Consider the following 22,031-nt stretch of genomic DNA (forward strand, 5'->3'; position numbering starts at 1 on the left):
AAAGAGAGTTCTGCATATATTTTCCAGGGCTACACAGAGAAACCCTGTCTCGAAAAACCAAAAAAAATAAAAAATAAAAATAAATAAAACTCTTCTTGAATCTATGGGCAACAAGATTCTATCTCATCTGAGAGATCTTTCAATGCATTTTTTTTCCACCCTGATTCCCCTTGCCTGAAGCAACTTATCTGCACTCTGTATAGCTGCTTTTGACTCATTCACTGTCACACCACTAGGTGAGTTTAACGCCGGGTCAGCGCCAAACCCAACCTAGCCCTGTACCCTTCTTGCGCACACAGCAATACTTCTACAATATGAAAATAAGGCTAGCTAGCATGAAAATTGCCTACCGTGCAGAATGGTGTACAACCTTTTATCCTTCTGAATCTTTAGGTAGAGCTCTGCTTTTGACAGTGTGTCCTTTATTCTCCGTGCCCGAGTCCACGAGTTCGGGCACCATCTGAAACTGCCTGCAGTTTTACGTACTGGGTTCTCTCAGGGGAGGAAACAAGGACCTGAAAGAATTCAAAATGCCAGAGAAGTCACGAAGCCAAGATGAGTTCCAATCAAGGCTTCAACTTTACTTAGAAAATCCAGGATTTTTATAGTCACAGGAAAGACCGAAACCAAATCTCTAGGTTACATGGTATTTGCATAACATAAACACTGCAGAAAAGGTCAGGTGCCAAAGTCCCCAGCAACTCGGGAGGTCAGGCGGTCGGCGTTGTAGTCTTGGTGAATCTCGGTGAGAACTTCCAGGCAGCTTCTTCAAAGAAGAACTGACAGTCTGCAGAGGGCTTTTGTCTTAGCTCCCCAGGTGGTAGCCTCCACGCAGAGACTGCCAGAGTCCGAAAGGCTGAGCTGAAGGGGGGAGGGAACACCTGTGACCTCAGAACTTCTCCAGCCCTGGAAGAGAGCCTTTCATTTTAACAAAGGTAGGAACCCTGTTCCAGGCCAGCATAGACAATGAGGAGTTCCAGGACATCCAAGGCTACAGAGTCTCAAACAAAAAACCAAACAACAACAACAACAAAAAAGAACAAAACCAAAACACACAAAACCCCAAACCATCTTTAAGGGGCCAGAGATGGCTCAGTAGTTAAGAGCACTCACTGTCTGCTTTTGCAGAGGATCAGGGTTTGGTTGCTCACACTCACGCGGTGGCTCACAACCATCTAATTCCAACCCCAGGGCATCTAGGGCCTCTCCCTACACAGGCACTTGTGTGGTCCACAGAACACTTGTGTATAATAGCATTTGCTCCTTTCCTGGTCTCTGTATTGACGGGGACAAGGGACTCCAGAAAAGGTGGCTTTTTATGCCCGTGCTAAGCCAGATAAATTTTGGCTGTTCTCCCTCAATAGCATTGACTTCCAAGTTAATCGTTTTAGAAATCTCAGCAGCTGTTTCTTTAGTCAGTAGTTCTGGAGCAGAGAGCTTGGCTGCTTAGGCTGGATTGGTGGCTGAGAGTCACAGACCTTTACAGGGTTGACAGCCCAGCTGTAACTGCTCGTGTGGGTGCAGGACCGGCTCTGCCCAGCAGGTGGTGACGTTTCCCCACAGCCGTGTCAGATGGGAACAAGGAAGGGAAGGGGGAGATGACTGAACAGTTCGTTTATTTATTTATTTTATTTATTTATTTTTCGAGACAGGGTTTCTCTGTGTAGCCCTGGCTGTCCTGGAACTCACTCTGTAGACCAAGCTGGCTTCGAACTCAGAAATCCGCCTGTCTCTGCCTCCCAAGTGCTAGGATTAAATGTGTGCGCCACCACTGCCCGGCAGTTCGTTTATCTTTAAAAGCCAGTAACATGCTATTGCAGGCGCAGAAGAGTTGGGCAAACTTTTGGCAATAATGCCAACCACAGCCCACCCTCTCGTATCTAACACATTTTTAAAAACACATGCTTTTTGGGTAGACAAGTTTTAGCAGCAGTGTTTAAAGGAACTTGTTTTCAGATATTTTTTAAAATTCATGTTAAAAATAATTAAGTGTAATATGTCCCACAACAGTTTGCTATACTACCACCTGTGCCTTGATGTCAAAATTATACAATCTTCAGGAATATTCAACAATAGTTTGCAGAGTCTGGCCTGGTGGCTTAAAATTATAATCCCTGGTAGAGGCCAGCCTAGTTTACATAGGGGTTCCAGGGTAGTAGCCAAGGGTACATGAACTCTGTCTCAAAACAAAACAAAAACCCCTTGGTTCTTGCTAATAGAGTAATGAGTAACATCTGCGCTTGAGTTTCACTCAGATTTATTCTGTCAAGATGTGAGTACTAAGCGAGATGTGAGGGGCACATTGTCCCTACGGTCAGAATGCATAGATTCTAGAAAAGTTAGGAAACTTAATAAAGACAACACAAAATAAGGCATGGGAGGGTGGAGCTTGTAATCTAACCATGAGAGACTAGATAAAGAGGAGAGAATACTGTGTGCAGACTAAATGTAGAGATTTAGTCATAACCGTAGGGACCAGAGAATCGGAAGCCCAGTGGCTGTATACAGTTAGAAAGCTATGCACAAGAGGCCTGATCATTAGGTTGTTGGAACCTAGTGAAATAGACTTTACTCTAGATGTGATTGGAAGCTGTTGGAGAATTCTGAGCAGGAGACACTAGTGACTTGAAGAAAGTGTGTTTGATGGAGAATTGGTTGGTGCAGGAAGACCGAAGCAAAAAACACTTGGGTGTTTTGTGTGTGTGTGTATGTGCGTGCGTGAGTGCGGGTACAAGTGCCATCATGTGCTTGTGGGTGGAGGCCAGAAGATGGCATTGGATCTCCTGAAACTGGAGTTACAGGTACTTGTGAGCCATTTGATGTAGGTGCTGGGAACTACACTTAGGTCTTCTTCAAGGTCAGCAGGTGTTCTTTGCTGCTACTCTGTCTCTTAAGATCCCACTTAGGTATTATGACCACAAGGGAACAACCCAATGGGAAGGCTTAGAGGAGGGCTAGTTAGGGGAACCACCCCAGGAAGCCCCACAGTTCAGGAACTGCCATGGTTGCCACAGCAGCTCACCCATGAAGCTGGCCACGTAATGGAGTACAAGCCTGCTGCTTGCAGCTTCTCCAAAACACTTGCATTTTAGTGACCTTGTAGTGAGACTGTTTTCCTTTGTAAGCCCACCACATCCCATTGAGTAATTTAGTTCCAGAACCTCCTGTACGTATGTCTAGGCAATGTTTTTAATTTTCTAACTCAACTAATTGCTCTGTCTGCTGGGTCCTGAATCAGAGACTACTTAGGGCTGGCAGTGGCTAGTTTTGGTGTTGTTTTGGTTTTTTGTTTTTTTGTTTTTTTCGAGACAGGGTTTCTCTGTGTAGCCCTGGCTGTCCTGGAACTCACTCTGTAGACCAGGCTGGCCTCGAACTCAGAAATCCACCTGCCTCTGCCTCCCAAGTGCTGGGATTAAAGGCGTGCGCCACCACTGCCCGGCGAGTTTTGGTGTTGTAACACCAGAAATGGACATGGATGTTTTAGAGGTGTCGATGACCACATTTGATTGACAAGACTTGAAAGGGAAACTCCTACAATTTTGCCTTGAGTAACTGGATAGCTGTTGCTATGGAGACAGTGACTTAATGTGTAAAGTGGAAAGCTGATGTAGACAGGGAGACAGAAAGAAGTAAGCAAACCGGTGAGTGCGAGCTCAGAGCCTGAGGCTCTGGCCTGACTGCAGAGCAGACTCAGCGTGAGAGCTGATCGGCATAGAAATACTGTTAAATCGTGGAGTTTTGATTAGGGGAAGAATTAGAGAGCCCCGAAATTTCAACATTTGAGATTAAGCCTCACAAGGAAGCAAGCCGAGCAGATGAGGAAGAGACTGTGTATGAGCCCCGACAGTAATGCAGTCGAGGATCTAACTTCATTTTAATCCCCGCCCTCCTCTCTCTTGATAACACTCTGTGTTTCTAGGTATTAGACTGTCAGTGTGGCTGGGAGAGGTGGGGAAGGGATCATATATAAATCCATATCCACCAAGAAAACACCAGGACTCCTCAAAGCCCTCATTCACCAAAGACCTAACAGGCTTTTTGGCCAAGTCTATTGTTTGCCCAACTATTACTCATCATTCCATTCAGCGGTGCTTAATACATTTGTCTTTAACTATTTCAGCAGACTGTCCTGGGTCGCTGCCTGGAACTGGCAGAGTTCTAAGCTAGAGAAGGTAAAGCCAGTCCCTTTGAGCCATTACAGGAATCATCAGACTGGTTGCTGTGGTAGCTCACCAGAACTGTCCCTTGAAATCCTATGTTCAAATCTCTAGTATGGCCATGTTTGGGGTAGGCATTTAGGAAGTAATTAGGTGAAGTAAAGTGTAGTAGCAGCTATCTCAACCCTAGTACTTTGGAGGCGGAGCCAGGAACATCTGAATGTGAGTTCCAGGTTAGCAGGGCTGCATGATAAGATTCTGTCTCAATAAATGAGATAAGTAAGTAACATCATAAGGATAAGGCCCTCATCCAGCAGGGTTGGTGGCTTTATTAGGGAAAGAGAAGACAGGAGAGAGCTTGGTTTTACCTTTTACTTAGTCCCACGACTGTCCCATTTCTCTCCCTCTCTACCTCGTGAGGACGCAGTGAAAGGGTAGCTCCTAAAAGTCAGGAAAAGCCTTCACCCAAAACTCTAACCCTGAGCCAGTTCTCCTGCCACAGGGCTCTCACTGTTCGGCTGTGTCGCTTTGAGAGCTCTTCTGTCAAGTGCTTTGCACATTTGCTCCTGGGAAGCTGCTGCCATGCCACGTGAAAACCCAGATTCGCACCACCAGAGGAACCCAGGCTCCAAGCAGTCAGCCACTGTTTCCCACCTCAGGCTTTCAAGTCAGCAGGCTGAGACCTGGGGTACCACGGAGCAGAGAAGAGATGTCCCAGCTGCACCAGCAGTTAGCATGGAATCTGGGAGCATCCAGCAGTCACTGTAACTAGGAGATCAGTCTTCAAGTGAGTCAATGTTACCAATGTGCACGGGCTCTCCTCCCATGCATGGGCCTGTGCCAGGGTGTGCAGTGAGGAATGTCAAGATTGCCCCATTCTCTTCCCCAGTGGTCACATCGCATTTCTTCATTATCTTAGGGTTTTACTGCTGTGAACAGACACATGACCAAGGTAACTCTTATAAGGACAACATTTAATTGAGGCTGACTTAACGGGTTTCGAGGTTCAGTCCATTATCATCAAGAAGGGAACATGGCAGTGTCCAGGCAGGCATGGTGCAGGAGGAGCTGAGAGTTCTACATCTTCATCTGAAGGCTGCTAGGAGAAGATTGACTTCCAGGGAGCTAGGATGAGAGCCTTCAAGCCCATGCCCAGTGATACACTTCCTCCAACAAGGCCACATCTTTAAATAAAGCCATTCCCTGGGCCAAGCATATTCAAACCATCACATTCAGGGATGTTCAAACCACAGGGTGTCTCTCCTCACCCTCACATAGTTGGATACAGCCACTGGCTTTTTTACAGCATCTCCTGTTCTTTCCATTAAGAGCCTCTGCTTGAACTCATTCAGTTATCTACATGATAAATATGATACCCTACAGAGAGACCACAGATCTCAGGGCATGTGTTCCGGTTTTGTATTCATCAAAGGGCAGAGCTTACAAAATCTCAGAAATCTGGGGCATGATGGTACATGCTTATAACCCCAGCACTCAAGAGGAGGTGGCCGCATACTGAGTTGGAGGCTATCCTGGGCTACTCAAGATCTAGTCTTTAAAAATAAACAGACCACCTCGGGGCAAGGACTGATGTTTGTGGATAGGAAATTGAGAAAGCGGCTATTAGGGCTATCAGAAAGTCGAATCATTGACTGGTCGGAAGCACATTCAGTGGTTACCCAGAATCCTCCTTATCTGTATTTAGTCAAAGCCCCTTTTCAGCTCCTTCCTTGTTCTGACTACAAATCTCACTCGGGCTTACAGAAATCCAGAGGCATTTGATGTTAGAATTCTAATACTGACTGGCAGGTGAGCTCCTTAGTGTGACTTCCTACAGAAATTCTGATGATATACCATCTCTTTTTCCCCGCATTTATGTAGAGATTGTATTTGAGCAGTTAGACAAAAAAATTGAGAATGACCTAAAGAGTCAAGTCGGCTTCTTAAATATGGAAAGTGTTCCTATTTCCTTAGTCAGGTCTCAGCTGTGCACAGGCAGCCACCCAGGAGCACGTTACAGTCCTGTGTAGAGCGTGGAATTCGACCTGTACTGGTAGCTGCAGATATCGTGGAACACAAGCCTTTCTTAAAATAACATTGCTTGCTCCTCAAGGCACAGGAAGCTAGAATGGGGGTGGGGTGGGGACTGTGCTGGCCCTGAAAGCTGGCTAAGGTGGCTGCTTTTATGTGCTTTGAGCATGAGGCTGCTTGAGCAGACAGATTCCAAGACAAAAACTAGAGAGAGGTGTGTGTAAGCTATGGGCAGCCACTTGTTTTAGGTTAGTGTGTGTGTGTGTGTGTGTGTGTGTGTGTGTGTGTGTGTGTGGTATGTACAGATGCACACATGTGGAACATGGAGGACCAACACAGGCATCAGTTCTTGTCCTTCATCTTGCTTGAAATGAACTCTTGCTGTTGACTGGTGCATATGCTAGGCCAGCGGGCCGTAGCCTGTAGGTCCTCCTGTCTCTGCTTTTCTCTCACTGTAGTCACACTGCAGTTACAAGTGCACACTGCCATGTCCCCAAGACCCAGGTCCTATGCTTATACATGCTTGCAAGCACTTTACTCAATAGGCCACCTCCCCAGTCTTTTTTTGTTTTCTTTTTTAAAGGAGACAAAGTCTTGCTATGTAGCCCAGGACCACCTAGAATTAACAATTCTCCAGGCTTAGCTCCTAAGTGCCGGGATCACAGGTAAGGCCCAACTCATCCGATTTTATTTTAGAAAAATGTCTAGATCAACTAACTGTGCCAGGGAATGTTCTAGGTGCTAAGTGGTAGACAAAATCTTAGCCCTCCTAGAATTTACATTTCAGGGTAGGGAAGAGCTGGCCAGTGACAGGCTGTACCACAGTCACATGTAATTATGTCACAGTTCTCTTTAATCTTAGGAATACTTGGTCTGCTTGCGTATCTGAACATTGTTATGAGCTCGGTCCCAGCAGAGGTAGAAGGTAGAAGAGAGAGCATCAGATCCCTTGGAACTGGTCTTACAGATGTTGTGAGCCACCATCCCATTGCTGGGAATTGAACCCAGGTCCTCTGAAAGGACATCCAGTGCTCTTAACCACTGATCCAACTCCCTAACTCCTGTGCACTATAATCTTAGTCAATTTCAGGTACATACTTTATTAAATTTTTCTTTATCTCATGCACGAGTCATGGCATACATACATGGGAGGTCAGAGAGCAAACCTGTGGATTAGCTCTCTTACCACATGGATCCTGGGGAATGAACTCAGGTTGACCAGTTTATCAGCAAGTTCCTTTATCTACTGAGCCAGCTCTCTGGACCAAGATCATGTTTTACAAAGACTTAGTCCATAACAAATCTGAAGGAAAGAGTATTGAGGTAGACTTGGGGATGTTGATTTTAGGAGTTGAGAGACCACACCCAACTCAGTGAAGATGGTGAGATTTACAAATCTGAAGGTAGATTGCCCAAGACCCCGCGGCCAGGGCCTGCCTGACAGGGAGGAATGTCCCTGGAGGCTCAGCAATATTGAAAGGTTTTAGACCAGGCCTGGGACCTATGGGACAGTGTACTGAGCTGGGATTTCAGTCTGAGGACACGGGAAAATACTGGAGTTTCTTCAGCACAGGAAAGAAAACAAGTGTAGACTTTAAGAGAGATGACTTTGTTGTGACACAAGCGGGTTGAAGGGAAACAGAGACCAGGTTTGTTGTTAGGAAACGTCAGGAGAGATGGTTAACAGCTTGGGCCAGATGGTGGCAGTAGAGATTCGTAGTCTCCTTTAAAGACTAGGAGGGCTTCATATAGCCCAGGCTGGCCTTAAATGTCTTCTTCTCCTCTCCCCCCTGCCTCCTCCCCTTCCCTGTCCTCTCTTTCTTTCTTCCTCGCTCTTTTGTTCTTTTGTTTTTTCATTTTTTTGTTCCTTCATTCTTTCATTCTCTCTTCCTCTTCCTTTCTCCTCTTCTTCCTCCTCCTCCCCCTCCTTCTTCTCTTCTCATCTTGTTCCTCTTCCTGTACTCCTCTTTTCCTCTTCCTTCCTCTTCTCATCTTCTTTCTCGTCCTCCTCCTCTTCCTCCTTTTCCTTCAAGAAATGATTTCACCGTGTAGTCATGGTCATCCTGGAACTCACTGTGACCTTGAGCTCTCAAAAGTCTGCCTGCCTCTGCATCCTGAGGGCTGGGATTAAAGCCATGTCCCATCATGACTGGCTTGAAGTCAGCACCAAAGGTGACACTGCTAGGATTTCCTCACAAACATGGGTTGTGAGAACAGGTACAGGAGTAAGGGAAAAGAGATCCCTGTAATAACTTGAAGATGTTTTTAACTTACACAGGACAACTATGCAATGAGTGGGTTTAAGGGCTTGAGTCCAGGGGGTTAAAATGAGATACTTTACAGTGGAGATGCCATTAGTTAGTAAAGAATCGACCAATCAGGATGGAGATCTGGGAGTCAGAAGGTTGATACATGGCAGTACTTTAACCTTCCTCCTCTCCTTGTTTAAGATAGGGTCTTACTATGTAGCTCATCCTTGGATGGAACCCAGCCCTCCTGCCTCTGCCTCTTAGTGCTGGGATGGCAGGTGATTCCATTAAATACTCCTGGCCTTTTCTCCTTCGAGAGGCTCAGTTGGACAACACGAAACACAATATGTATGGAGCTTTGCTCCCTGACCTCCAGGGCTGCTCATTCTATATGCAGACTCCCCCTTGCAGCTTTCTATGAGTGCTGTGACTCTCAGCTCTAAGGGGACACACTGATCTCCATCTTTATTTGTATGTGAGACCGTTTAAAAACAAAAAGAATTGGAAGATCCCATTCCCATTCCCATCCCCATCCCCATCTCCCAACCTCCCCTCACCTGTGGGTTTTTTGGACTGAATCACACATATCTAAACCTTAAAAAGATGACATCCACATGTAAGAAGAAATAGAGTATTTATCATTTCGGGTCTAGGTTACTCCACTGAGGATGACCCTCACTTCAGGGTGACTGTAAGATCTGTAAGATTTCTGTAATGACTGTGAGGTTTCTTTTTTGTAACAGCTGAATGGGAAGGCGGAATAGAGCAGTGTTATAAAGAGAGAAAAGGGATGCTAAGTAGGATTAAGTGGGAAGGAAGAGGAAGAAGGGGTTGGGGGAGGGCCAACACTGAAGGCCTTTTGAAAAGCTACATGGAGCTGGGTGTGGTGGGGAGAATGGATGCACACGTGTGTGTTTTAAATGGAGTCGCCATATAATGGGGAAGCTAATGTCCCAGCTAGCCCTTAGGCCATCTTGTCAAGTTGTTGACCAAAGGGGCCCCACAGACACCCTTCCCCACAAACATCACCGGCTCTCAACAAGGGTTGAGAGTTCTCACGACTTGTGAGAACTTGATGGTAAGGTCTTTTTTTTTTCCTGAAGATCCAACTTACATCATCGAACATGGAGAAATCCAGGTGATGCCCAGTTAGAAGCTTCATCCCTGCTGACCCTAGTGTTCTCAGTGCTGAGAAGTGCTCTGCTCTGTGTCAGAGGAGAGGAGGCACCATCATCACCCAGCTACAAGCTGGGCAAGAGAACACTGCGCAAGGTGCTGCTGTGGTAGTGGTTCACTGCTACCGAGTAACAGCCGTTTTTCACTGATTTTAGTGCCTGCTCCATGACATGGAACCTGGACAAGATACTTCGTAAGGTGGCCAAGAACTGGGACCAACGAGGTCATGAACCTAGGGGAAACCTCACTGCAGCACAGTGACTCCTAATGGCTCGCACAGACTCAGCCCTCATCAAAGAAGCTGCTGCTCGCAGTAGATGGTAATCAGCAGAGACCCGTAGCTGGACACTGTGCCGAGAGTGAGTTTGGAGCACTGAGCACTAAGTGGGAGGCCTTTATGGAGACCCCTTCCCTCTGGACCCCTCTATGGAGAAGAGGAGGCAGAAACCAAAGAAACTGTTTCTAGGCACAATAGAGCTGATGCACGTATGCACTCAGAGAGCCGGTGACAACGCACACAAGGCCTGTGTAGGTTCAAACCAGACAGCATCCCAGCACTGAGAAGGGAAAGTGGACACAAAGTCCTTCCTACCCCTAACCAGGAAGATATTTATAATCGGTACGTGCTGGGAAACAAAACCAGCTTCCTCAAATGGAGAGTCACTGGACATATCAACAACACAACTGGGCAGATCCCATGCATAACACACATACAAACACATACTCCGTGTCCTTTTGTGAATTATTTGTTGTCTTGTCTTATTGGTGTTCTTTTTATTTTGCTTTGATTTTAGCTTTTTATTGAGAAGGAAATTGGACATACAGGTGGGGAAGATCTGGGAAGAGAAAGAATATGCTAAAACTTTATTGTATGAAAACATTTTCTCGGATAAGATGTTTGGCTTTTGTCTCTATTCCTGCCATGGAATTCCTAACACCCATGGAATATAACAGCAGTGCTTTATTTACAATGGTCATCTTCTGTTTGTACTACTGGGGTAACTTTAGGATGAGGCTGGTCACCAGGTGCTTAGACCTCCAACCTCCCTACTTCCAGGAGGTGGGGGGCAGCTGGGATGGAGATCTGTCAACTCCACTCCTGAACTGAGCTGTGGGTAGCTTCCAGGCTGGAAAGCTGAGAGAGTGGGGTGCTCTGAGGGCAAGTGAGCCCCAGGCCTGCCTTCTCCTTTACCCATGTACCGCTTCCATTTGATGGATCCTGAGCTGTATCCCTCACAATAAAACGAACATAAAGAACGTGTTCTTCAAGCTACAGCAGCAAGCATGGGCAATGTATATGCACACCCGTGAAGAACTGTCCGCGTAAGAGACGAGGAGGTCACGATTTAGCATAAAACACCTTTATTTAGTGGCCAGATCCCAATGAGGAATGTCGGTCTTTGCTTGATTCTGTTAAGATGTGCTGTTACATATACTCTTAAGAAAGCAGAGGCGTGCATCACCAAAAGCTCTCTAACTTGGAGTGTGTAGAGTAAAATAAAACTGTTTGTTCTTTGATAAAATCTTTAGAATATAAAAATGAAAAGAAGGAAAGAAAAGAAACCCCACAGCAGTTTCAAAACTAACAAACATCACCCTGGAGTATTTACAGTAGGACGCCTTTTTAATAAGAGGATACTCTACTCGAGGCTCTATCACACACCGCTGAGGATTCCTGCTCCCTTCCCTGCCCAGTAGTGACGATTCCACCCTCTTCTTCCACTCCTGAGACAGCTTCCACTCTGTCATTTGTCTCTGAATCTCTTTGATACTCCTTACCGCCACTCAGAAAGCAGTAAATCTATTCAGTGGACACATATTGAGCATTATGTGCTAGGCACTGTGCTGGGAGCAGAGATTTAGATGTAACATTTGAACCCCTCCTTGGGAAGCTATACTTTGGGTTGAATGTACAAAGCGACATTTTTCACATTACATTCTGGGCTATCCGAGGCCCCTGTGAGTTGGGAGAATTTTTTTTGAAACAGCGCACTTGGTTGGGGGGAGGGTGCTTGTGCGCTTGGCTCTGTTGTTGGCACAGGGATCTAGGATGGCCTTGAACTCCTGCACCTATGGGCTCACCTCTGAGCGCTTAGCAGTATTGTAGCTCTGTTTGTGTCAAGGTGATTTGGGGGAGGGCAATGTTTCCAATTTGCTTCTATAATTTCCAAATTTGAAAGGTTCCCAGTCCTCAAACTATACTATTTGAGCAATACATGGATGTGAAAATCTCCCCTGGGTTGGATTTGCAACCAACCCAGACGAGGGTTGGAGTGCAAACGTCCTGTCTTTCCTCAGAGCCCACAGGCGCCCTCATACCACCCACCCCCACCCACACAGGTATCTTTTGAGATTCTTCGAGAATCTTTTTTTTTTTTTTCTTCAAATATAAATTAAGCTTGCAGGCATACACCTTTCATATTTGAAACCAAAACTGGGTTCTAGCCTTTGGTCCACGAGGCCTACATAGACCCACGAGAGTGGCACTTAAAGAAAACACAAGCCATGAGCTATAAAACTGGAACTGTGGATGATGCAGTGTGGAAGCAAAACCCAAGCCACGCCCTCTCGGCCGCACCTAGTGCCATTTGCGGCGTTGGCACACGTCCTGGCGAACGTTCACGTTTGGAGATCTTCCTCAGGCAGAGTGACTCAAGTCCAAATGCTGGTGGCAGCCTTTTTTCCTGCTCTCTCTCCGTAGCACGCTTCTCTCTCTGGATCCACAAAGCCGACCCTTATGAAGTCAGCTCTGCCCGCGCCTCTCAGGCCACTGTCAGCTTTAGTGTTGTGTGCATCCGGTCAGATGCTCCCAGGTTTCTGCTCAAGAGTTTCGGTACCATACCCAAAACTATCCCCTCGTGCTCGCCTCAAGCCCTTCGGTGCTGAAGGCGACTTAGGGTGCTGGCTTGACTTTCGCTTGACTTTCGGCCGGCCTGACTTTTGCTGGAGGAAGATGCCAGGTTGGAACCGTGAAGAGGATGCGAAGCGCAAGGCCTGCTGGGAGGGCGAGGGCAGGGAGGTGGTCATGCACAAGCTTCTGGCTCTGTCGTGCATGTTTTCGGTATGACGGCGTGTATTTCCATACATGAGGGCTTGTGCTTGTTCAAGAAATAACCTGCCCTGAAAAGCTCTTCTGTCAGATGTGGCTGTGAGTATGTGTCCGTGTGTGTGAGAAGCATCGTGAGGTGATGTGTCAAGTCCTGTATCCTGGCCCCTCCCCCTGTTGCCACACCCACCGCACCCCCAAGGACAAACTGATGGGTTACACCTGATCGGTCTGATATTCAGAAGCTTCTGACAGGCTCTCTGAGAAGCTGAGGAAGTTCTCTTGGTACTCGGAACACACAATCTCATAGCGGTAGTGCCGGAATTCTACAGCCAGGGTGCCAAAGTACGCCAGGAAGCACATGACCAGGCCCCACTGGACCCTGGCTGCGTACATGTGGATATCTTGGGCCATGAGGATGAAATCTGGGATGCAGGAGTCAAGGAAGGTAATCGGATATAACCACATCGGTCTCCCCATCACTGGCCAAGCTAACAGCGATATGACAGGGCTAGCTAAAAGCTGATATTTGCATGTGTTATTAGGTTATTATATTGAGCTGTGTGCTGTGCTGGGCATGCTTCTAGATGTGTTCACAATCTCTTGTAACACTCATAGTGATCCTATCATCACTAAGAGTCATGAAAAGGACGCCAAGTGGGGAGCTTGCCAGAAGTCACTCACACAGGCACAAATTGGTGGATTTACGCAAACTCCTTGGCCACTCACGACTGAACTCCACACCTGCCTGGTTAAATGAGAGATCTAGACCCCAGCTACCACCACACAACAGTGTTTGCTCCACAGTGCTCATAGTGCCACTCTGCTCTCTTAGGCACATTAAACAGTGTGAGCACGTGAAGAGAAGCAATTGGGAAGGAGGCAGGAGGACCCAGAGTTCTCTGCACACCTCACTTACACAATGGGTTTGAGGGCACCCTGCGCTATATGAGAACTTGTATCAACACACACACACACACACACACACACACACACACACACGCACGCGCACACACACACACATGCACGCACACATGCACGCGTGCGTGTATATGTGGATATATGAAATGCCATAATGGAGACTTTTTTTAAAATATTAAAATTAGATTTATTCATTTAATTTTACATGTGAATGTTTTGTGTGCAAATATGTATGTGTATCATGTGCATGCCTGGTCAGAAGAGGGCATTAGATCTCCAGGAACTGGAATTATGAATGGTTGTGAGCCACCATGCGTATTCTGGGAACTGAACCCAGGTCCTCTGAAAGAACAACCCATGTTCTTAAGCACTGAGCCGTGCTTTCAGCCTCCATGGAGTTCATTCAGCACCCACATGGTGGCTCAAAACCATCCATAGTTCCAGTACTAGAGTATGACGCCTTATTATGACTTCCAAAGGCACCAGGTACAAAGGTGGTGCACATACATGCATGCATGCACACATGCAGGCAAAACAGTCATACATGTAAAAATAAACTTAAAATTTAAAAACTTCTGGAAAAAAACCAAAATAATCTCAAAAGACCAATAAAATATTTAGATGACAATCCTTTCCCTAAATGTGCATACACCTATATCAAAGAAACATATATGTGTAATGCATATAGTGTGTGCACATATGACCATGGATATGGAAGTATGGGGGCTGAGGAAAGAGCAAAAGCTCACAGCATGTTCTGGTGAAATAAGAACAGTCTAAGAACCAAAAACATTTATTCAGAAAAATCAAATTTATCTGGATTTTTCTGAGGACTTACTTTATACCTGTGCTCTGTCCTTACTAACACAGTCCTAACATCTCAGAGACTTCCAGCGAATATAAGAGCAGGTGAGACTACTTCAGCAATGTCTACTGTCTTGACAGAGATTGGATCCAGAAAACACACACACTACGTAACTGCACTCACGGGCTTTGTGTTAACTTGGCACAGCTAGAGTCATCAGAGAGGAAGGAGCCTCAGGTGAAGATATGTCTCCATGAGATCTAGCTCTTGGGCAGTGTCTCAAGTAGTGATCAGTGGGGGAGGGCCCAGCCCACCGTGGGTTATACCACCCCGGCGCTTTACAAGAAAGCAAGCCAGTAGGCTCCTCTCTGTGGCCTCCGCATCAGCTCCTGCCTCCAAGATCCTGCCCTGTGTGAGCTCCTGTCCTGACTTCCTTCAGTAATGAAGAGAAATATGGAAGTGTGAGCCAAACAAACCCCAATTTGCTTTTTTGGTCGTGGTGTTTCATCGTAGGAATAGAAGCTCTAACTTAGGCAGCAGCGCTTCCAAGTGTTCAGATGTAATCTAATCAGAACCATTAGCTGTCAGCCCCAGAGTCACGGAAAGTCTGTGCATTCTTCTGACTGAGGGTAAAAAATGTCACCAGGGCTGGGTTAACTCGTTGGGGAAATGGCAGCTTTGATTTCTTTGATCATATTGCATCTGTGTGATCCTGTACAAATTAGCCTACCTATGAATCTCAAGCTCTGATTGAAAGAATCAATACATTTCATGCGCTTAGAACGACACCTAGACAGGGGTAAGCGTTCTGCAGACACTGGAGATTACTGACTGAGGTGTGTAAGGGTTAGCTGTGTGTGACCACATAGGAATCATGACTCCCTCTTCTGAGGAGAACCTGTCTGAGTAAATACTGGTTACTACAGGGTGTAGATGAGGCCCGAGCCATTCTAATCAATTAACTAGGAACAAAGGCGGATTATTTTTCCATCTGCTCTGTGCTCAGTGTGACTGATGGGTGGGGTGGGGTAGGTGTTTGAATGATAAATGCCAACCACAGACTCGTGCATTTGGAAACTCCATCCCCAGCTGGCTGGTGTGTGTGGGGGGGATGTAAATTACAGAACTATTAGAAGATGAAGTCTTGCTGGAGGAAGTATGTTACCGAGTACAGGCTTTGAAGCTTTATAGCTTTGCCCTACTTCCTCATCTTGTTTCCCGTATATGGGTGAAAAAGTGAACAGCCGGCTTCCTGCTCTAACCATTATGCTTTTCTGTCATGATGGGCTCGAACCCCATGGATCTGTAAGTTTAAACAAACCTTTCATCTTCTAAGTTGCTTTTGTTCAGAGTATTTTATCACAGCAACAGAAGAGTGACCAACATAGATAGGAACGGGTGCGTTCTATTGGGCCAGGGCTATGCGCTGGCTTGCCTGGCTCTCTGGGACTTGTCTGGGGTTTGGGGGAGTAAGGCCCACACCGCCTTTTCCTTCCTCTGCTTGTTGATGATGGTGTGGATGGAGTCTGAGAGATCTCCCCTGTTCACTAGGAATAAAGGCTGATTTTTGCCCAGCTCCTCTTTTTCTCTTTTCCTTTGTTTCGATGTCTGAGGGGGAGAGAAGCGCACAGCACCCTAAGCCTCAGATACTTAGTCAGGAAAAAATCACATCTGCAGGCCATCTCATTCCTGAAGTTGTTTCCCAGGAAAACATATAATACTGCGAGATATAAACATTTATCCCCTGCAATTCATTTTAAGGATAATCAATAACCTAACCTGAGCAAGACTTACAGTCACAGATACATTTTTTAAGATGGAAAAAAAATCACAACACTTTTGGATTTCTGTACCGTGGCTTCCATGAATGGGATCTATGGCTGGAGGCCGAGCGCCTGCCTGCGCGCCCGCCCCCTTTCCCACAGCTGGAATAACCTTCAGAGAGCAGAACCTGCTTTGGCTTAAGTTACCTGTCTCTCTTTGGCTCTTTGGTATAAAAATATGGTCTGATAGGATTTTTTTAAATTTGCATTTATTTTTGAGACAGGGTCTGATGTGGTCCAGTGTAGCCTTGAACTCACTATGTAGGCAAGACTACTAAATGCTAAACTCCCAATTCTCTAGCCTTCACCTCGAAGGTTCTGGGATTTATATCTATGATCCACCATACCTGAATATTAGTATTTATTTATTTATTTATTTAAAGACTTATTTTTATTTTTTGTGCATGATTACATTGTCTGCATGTATGTATATGTACCCATAGTGTGCCCAGTGTCTGAGGAGTCTAGAAGAGGCACAGCATGCTCTCTCTATGGAATTATAGGCAGTTGTGAGCCACCGTGTGCGGGTGGGGATCAAACCCCAGTACTCTGCAAGAGCAGCCACTGCTCTTGACCACCCAGCCATCTCTGCAGCCCCTGGCCACACCTTTTTAAAGGTAGAACACAAAGTGATAGGTTCATTTTGACCCCTTTTGACCTGACAGTTTTTCTATATGCGGGGAGGGGCAATGGGCTTCTGCACATAAGACTTACTGTCCTTGACAGAGACCCCTCAAAGGATACACAGGACTACACAGAGAGTGATGACAGCTGACAAGATGACACGTGGGATTCCAGCTCTTCGCCCCTCATTCTTGATATTGACTTTGAGTGTCAATGCGGCCTGGATCCAGCAGGTCAGTGTGCCAAACCCAAAGGTCAGGGATGTCCCCACGTTGTGGATTTCCTCATCATTCGTGAGCTAGAAGACAGAGACAGAAGGGGGAGGCTCATTTGAGACACAGACTGTGAGCAACTATGGGGGCAGAGATGGGGTAAGATCTTCAGGAACGGGGCTACAGAGATTAGAAATGTTGGGCTTCTTGGCCCCTCTAGCCTCTTTGTGTTGATTATCAAATGGTTAAAATCCACAGAGAGGGATGGAAAAAAAATCTAACCTAAACCTAAAAACCTAAAACATTTGTTTAGAAAACCCTGCAGGAGGCAGGGATCTATTTCCTGAATTTATTTTCCAGAAAAAGCTTTTAAGGAAAGGAAATTAAAAAGCAGGAGAATTACATAAAAAGAGAAATGTCAAGTTTCTATGGGCACACATCCCAGATTCTGCTTTTCAAGCTGAAAGAGAATGAGGGTCGGGATGTGTGGATGCGTGCTTACTGAGAATCGCCAGTTCTGGTTGGCACACAGTGATACCCTTGGGACAACTGGCTTGTCTGTGTAACACAAGCCTACTCAATGTTAATAGGAATTCTCTGTGTTTTGTTTTCCTATAGTAATAAAGAAAACTGTAAGCTCTGAGCATTAACCAGATCCACAAGCCATTAGAGAACAACTGTGTCTGAAGATCCATACTCAAGGCTTCTGCAGAGTCCAAAGCCTGAGACTCCTCGGGGTTGTTTCAGTTGGCTGTTAGAGATGTAAAAACTCTCCACCTCATTACGCAGCTATTGCAGAAGCTGCCTATCACTAAAAACTCCTTATAAAATCATCTGCATTTTAACTGCACCTACAGGAAAATGAAATCGGCCCAGGAGACAGCTTTTAAACCAGGGTGAAAGATTATTTTAAAACTTTATACTGCCCTTAGCTCTTTTACTATTTGACAGTGTTGCTCTAAGTGTTGCACCAAATTAATGATACTTTTGTCTTATGATCTTTCTATTGTTTCTGGTTATAGATACCCTTTCCCACTCTTCGCTAGGAAGCCACACTCCTCCCCCCCTCCATAATTCGAGAGGTATATTTTCAAAGCTTACTTGAAGCAATGATTTCTTCAAGCTAAATTTCACTTCTAGGAAATCCATTTTTCATGTTGAATGTAACCCATTTCATGTATTACTCCTATTTTACCTGATTTTTAAAATTAGGTGATACAGTCATATGGTTCAAACTTTCTGAAATTTATAAAAAGAGGCAGTGATGGGAACCTTTCTCATCCCATATGCTAGGGGGTTGATTATCTGTTCTCTAAATACTCCCAGCAGATAAGCCAGCAAGGGTGTTCTTCTCATTGGGTGTCATCATTCATAGCTTTAAATTTTGTCCTTCTCCAAGACCCATTTCTGGGATTCTTCTAGGACTGCAGAATGAAATAGGCACTTTAGTACTCATCAATGCTCAAAGCCCTGGGGTGGGTATTAACTAAGCTACACCTCCATCTGCAGCCCTTGCAGGCAAGAGAGGAGGCCACCACAAGATCTTGGCAGCCATCTCAACAGAGATGCTCGTGGCAGTTTGTTATCCTCGGCCATTCACTCTAAGAGTGCAGCTTTCTGGTTACCCAGCTTGATATGGAATAGGGTTGTTTGACAATGCATTGTGCAAAAAATATTGATTTGCTGGGTGCCAAGGCGAAGCCTTGAGGAGTAAATGATCCTGGTTTAATGAATCAATCAGCTGGAGTAAGGGTGAAAACGAGAAAGCTGCAGAAACCTTCGCTAGCATGTTTGGATAAGAACAAAGACACGGGTGCAGCAGAGCGCTGAGGGGCTTGAGTGTCTCTGTCATCTGGAGTTCACTCAACAGGTCAGGGAAGAGGACAGGATATATATTTTGTTTGCACACAGTTCAGGGGATGTGGAGCAAAGGGAGGCAGGGAAGTTAGCCAACTACAGAAAAAAACGGAACCAAGACAAGAGGAAATTACTCTTCCAGGTGTGTGCACAAGGCCTCTGAGTTCTAGGAGGTGAGTTAACACATCTTTGTGTGAATCAGGGATTCTGGACCCTTCCCACCCTGACTTTCATATACACTTGTTACTGTGAAATGCACGCTTTTATCATAGACGCCGCTCAGTGTTATCTAGGAAAGCACACTGGGATACAGTTTGTAATGAAGGAAAATGTGAGCCGCCCGCAAAAGGAATCCTTGGAGAGAAGCCCAGCTATTGTGAGCTACTTCCCAGCCTTCGTGGCATCTGTACCTGCAGCTAGCACTCACGTGTCTGTGTCGGATGGGAACAGGCGTGGAGACCTTGGGGACAGGGGATGCAGAACCCAAGTGTCTACTTGTGTCTGAAGTTCATGCAGAATAACATGGGCCATACGGTGACTATACCCCAGGCTGCAACAATCTGGGTGCGAATAATCTTACCAGCATGAGAGGGAGGCGAAAATGCCAGAGGAAGTACCTGGAAATTACCAAGTAAGGTCATTCCAAAGGACGCCAGACAGAGAGCCACCAGGCCGCTGATATTCAGCCATGGGTTTAAAACCTTTGGTTTCAGCTGGATGAAGCGCAGAACAGCTACCACAAGGGCTAGGGATGAAGCAAACCATAAAATTAAAGTACATAAATCACAAGCCTAGACAGAGGCAAAAGTCTAAAACCATGGCAAAAAAAGTAAGATGCTTTAAAAACTTTTTTTGAGACAGGGTCTTGCTATGTAGTTCAGGATGTCCTGGAATGCAGAATGTAGTCCAGGCTATGCAGTCCAGGCTGCCCTGGAACTCAGAATGTAGTCCAGGCCCAAACCCAGGATTCGCCTCCATTAGCTTTCTGAATGCTGGGATAATTGACATGAGCCACCATGGCTGGCTCTCATAGCACATCTTAAATCTCACCATAAACAAATATTATTTTTTTATTTTTGAGATTATAGAATGTCATTTTCTCCTTCCTTTTCCAACCCCCAAACCCTCCCAAATACACCTGCTCGCTGTCTTACAAACTCATCCATGGCTTCTCTTTTTCATGAACTGTTAGTAGACACATATATGTGTGCATATGCATATGTACTCATGCATGGCTTCTCTATTTCATGAACTGTTAGTAGACACATATATGTGTGCATATGCATATGTACTCATGCATGGCTTCTCTATTTCATGAACTGTTAGTAGGCACATATATGTGTGCATATGTATATGTATATATACATATTCCTAAATACATAATACAACTGCTTGGTCTGTGTAATGCCGATTGTCAGTGTGTTTTCAGGACTGACTGTCTGATATTGGATAACCAACTGGCGTGCTCCTCCCTGGGGAAGACTATTGTCCACTCTCAGCATTCCTTAGTTGCCTCTAGTTCTTGACAGACAGACAGTTTTTCAAAGGAACACTTCATTCAATGCTTAGACTCTTCATATGCCTTATTATTCTGAACTTTTGGGGACCCGAAGCAGCGCCATGCGTGTTTCTCTTCCAGTGATTTAGGGACGACAGCATCACTAACAGGGCTGTTCTCAGAGCTTTCAAAAGCAAGGTTGGTGAAGCTCAAACTGGGTCAGGAGAGTACCTCAGAAGCGTGGCACAAACCAAGAAGGCAGGGACAAAGGACATGCCAGGATTCGCTGGCCAATCGCCTTTGGCTTATAGTAGTGTTAGAACAGAAAGGCCAGAAGACATGGGTAAGAAGACAGAGTTGTCACATCTGGACAAACCGCATTCACTGAAAAGTAATTCTTTCAAGTGATATTAATCACTCACTTTTAAAAAGTGAATTGAGAATATAAAGATAGAATGGAGGTTAGATTTCAAACCCTAATTCTATCTGTCTATCTGTCTATCATTCATCTATCTATCCATTCATCCATTCTACCATCCACCCATATATCATCTATCTATCTATCTATCTATCTATCTATCTATCTATCTATCCATCTATCTATCTATCCTTACATCCCAACTGCAGTTCCCCCTTCTCCTCCCGGTCCCTTCCTAGACCCTGACCTCCCTCCCATCTACTCACTCCTCCTCTGTTTCTCTTCAGAAAAGGTAGGCCTTCCGTGGATATCTAACAGCCCTGGCCTATCAACACAATCCACTTCTAGAGGCCTTGAGGACAGTCTGCACTCAAGTCACTAACGTAAAAATCACCTTTTATTATTACTTATGCAGCGATAGTTCTCTCTGTGTGTGTGTGTTTAAAGTTAGTCTATAAATGAAGAAAGATAATTGACAATTCACTTAAACATATCCATATATAAGGGAATGTAGTAACAATTTCCTATGACTATTTTGATATATTTCATCAGAAAAGACAAAATTACCCTACTTATATAGCAATTTAACTGGAAATTATTTACTAAGGGTTTAACCTTCACTCTAGACCCTCGTCTCTCCAGCCTTTAACAGAGAGAATCCACATTTGCATTTCCCAAGTAGCTAGGTTTCACTGTATTGAGCTGTATTATCCAGAGCTCATTTGTAACTCTGAGTACCTCTGGTCAGCAGTGGGAATAAAATTTGATTCATATGTTCCAGCTAAGGCCTATGACTGATCAGAGAATAACCAAGTTGACAACCGTTCTACAACCAATATCCCTGGAGGTATACCAGAAGCCTGTGGGTTACAAGAAGGGTTATACTAGAAATCTATTAGTTACAAAAGCATGACACTGTATTCATTGCTAGGATGGGAACAGGAGGAAGAAGGTAGGAGAGGACTGATAAAACAGACTTAGATCAGAGTGGAAGGGCGTGGCACAGTGCCCCATGGGAACACTTGCTAATCCACACTCTATGATGTCACAGCACAGTTGATCTCTTCTGAAGACAACTAGTGAAGTCTTTTCCTGGGAACTATCTGCGAGCATTTAACTTTGTGGACATATTGTGCTAGAACTTTGACACAGATCCAGCATGGCTTCTCACACTGACCTACAAACACAGATCCAGCATGACTTCTCACACTGAC

The 22,031-nt window shown here is 45.4% G+C and overlaps 1 protein-coding gene across 13 annotated transcripts in view; it reads right to left on the bottom strand.

Moving 5' to 3' along the window:
• Positions 1-10,958: 10,958 nt before the first annotated feature.
• The window catches only part of Tmem150c (transmembrane protein 150C), a 79,384-nt gene continuing 68,311 nt past the window's right edge, over positions 10,959-22,031 (bottom strand). For all 13 annotated transcript variants that reach the window (XM_031336927.1, XM_031336929.1, XM_031336928.1 and 10 more), the window contains 3 exons: positions 19,519-19,646; positions 16,953-17,130; positions 10,959-13,084 (listed from right to left, as the gene is read on the bottom strand). In XM_031336927.1, the coding sequence (XP_031192787.1) occupies positions 12,876-13,084; positions 16,953-17,130; positions 19,519-19,646 (515 nt within the window). In that variant the 3' untranslated portion in view covers positions 10,959-12,875. The remainder of the gene's footprint in view (positions 13,085-16,952; positions 17,131-19,518; positions 19,647-22,031) is intronic.

This window comes from Mastomys coucha, unplaced genomic scaffold (genome assembly GCF_008632895.1).
Source record: "Mastomys coucha isolate ucsf_1 unplaced genomic scaffold, UCSF_Mcou_1 pScaffold22, whole genome shotgun sequence".
Lineage (NCBI taxonomy): Eukaryota > Metazoa > Chordata > Mammalia > Rodentia > Muridae > Mastomys > Mastomys coucha.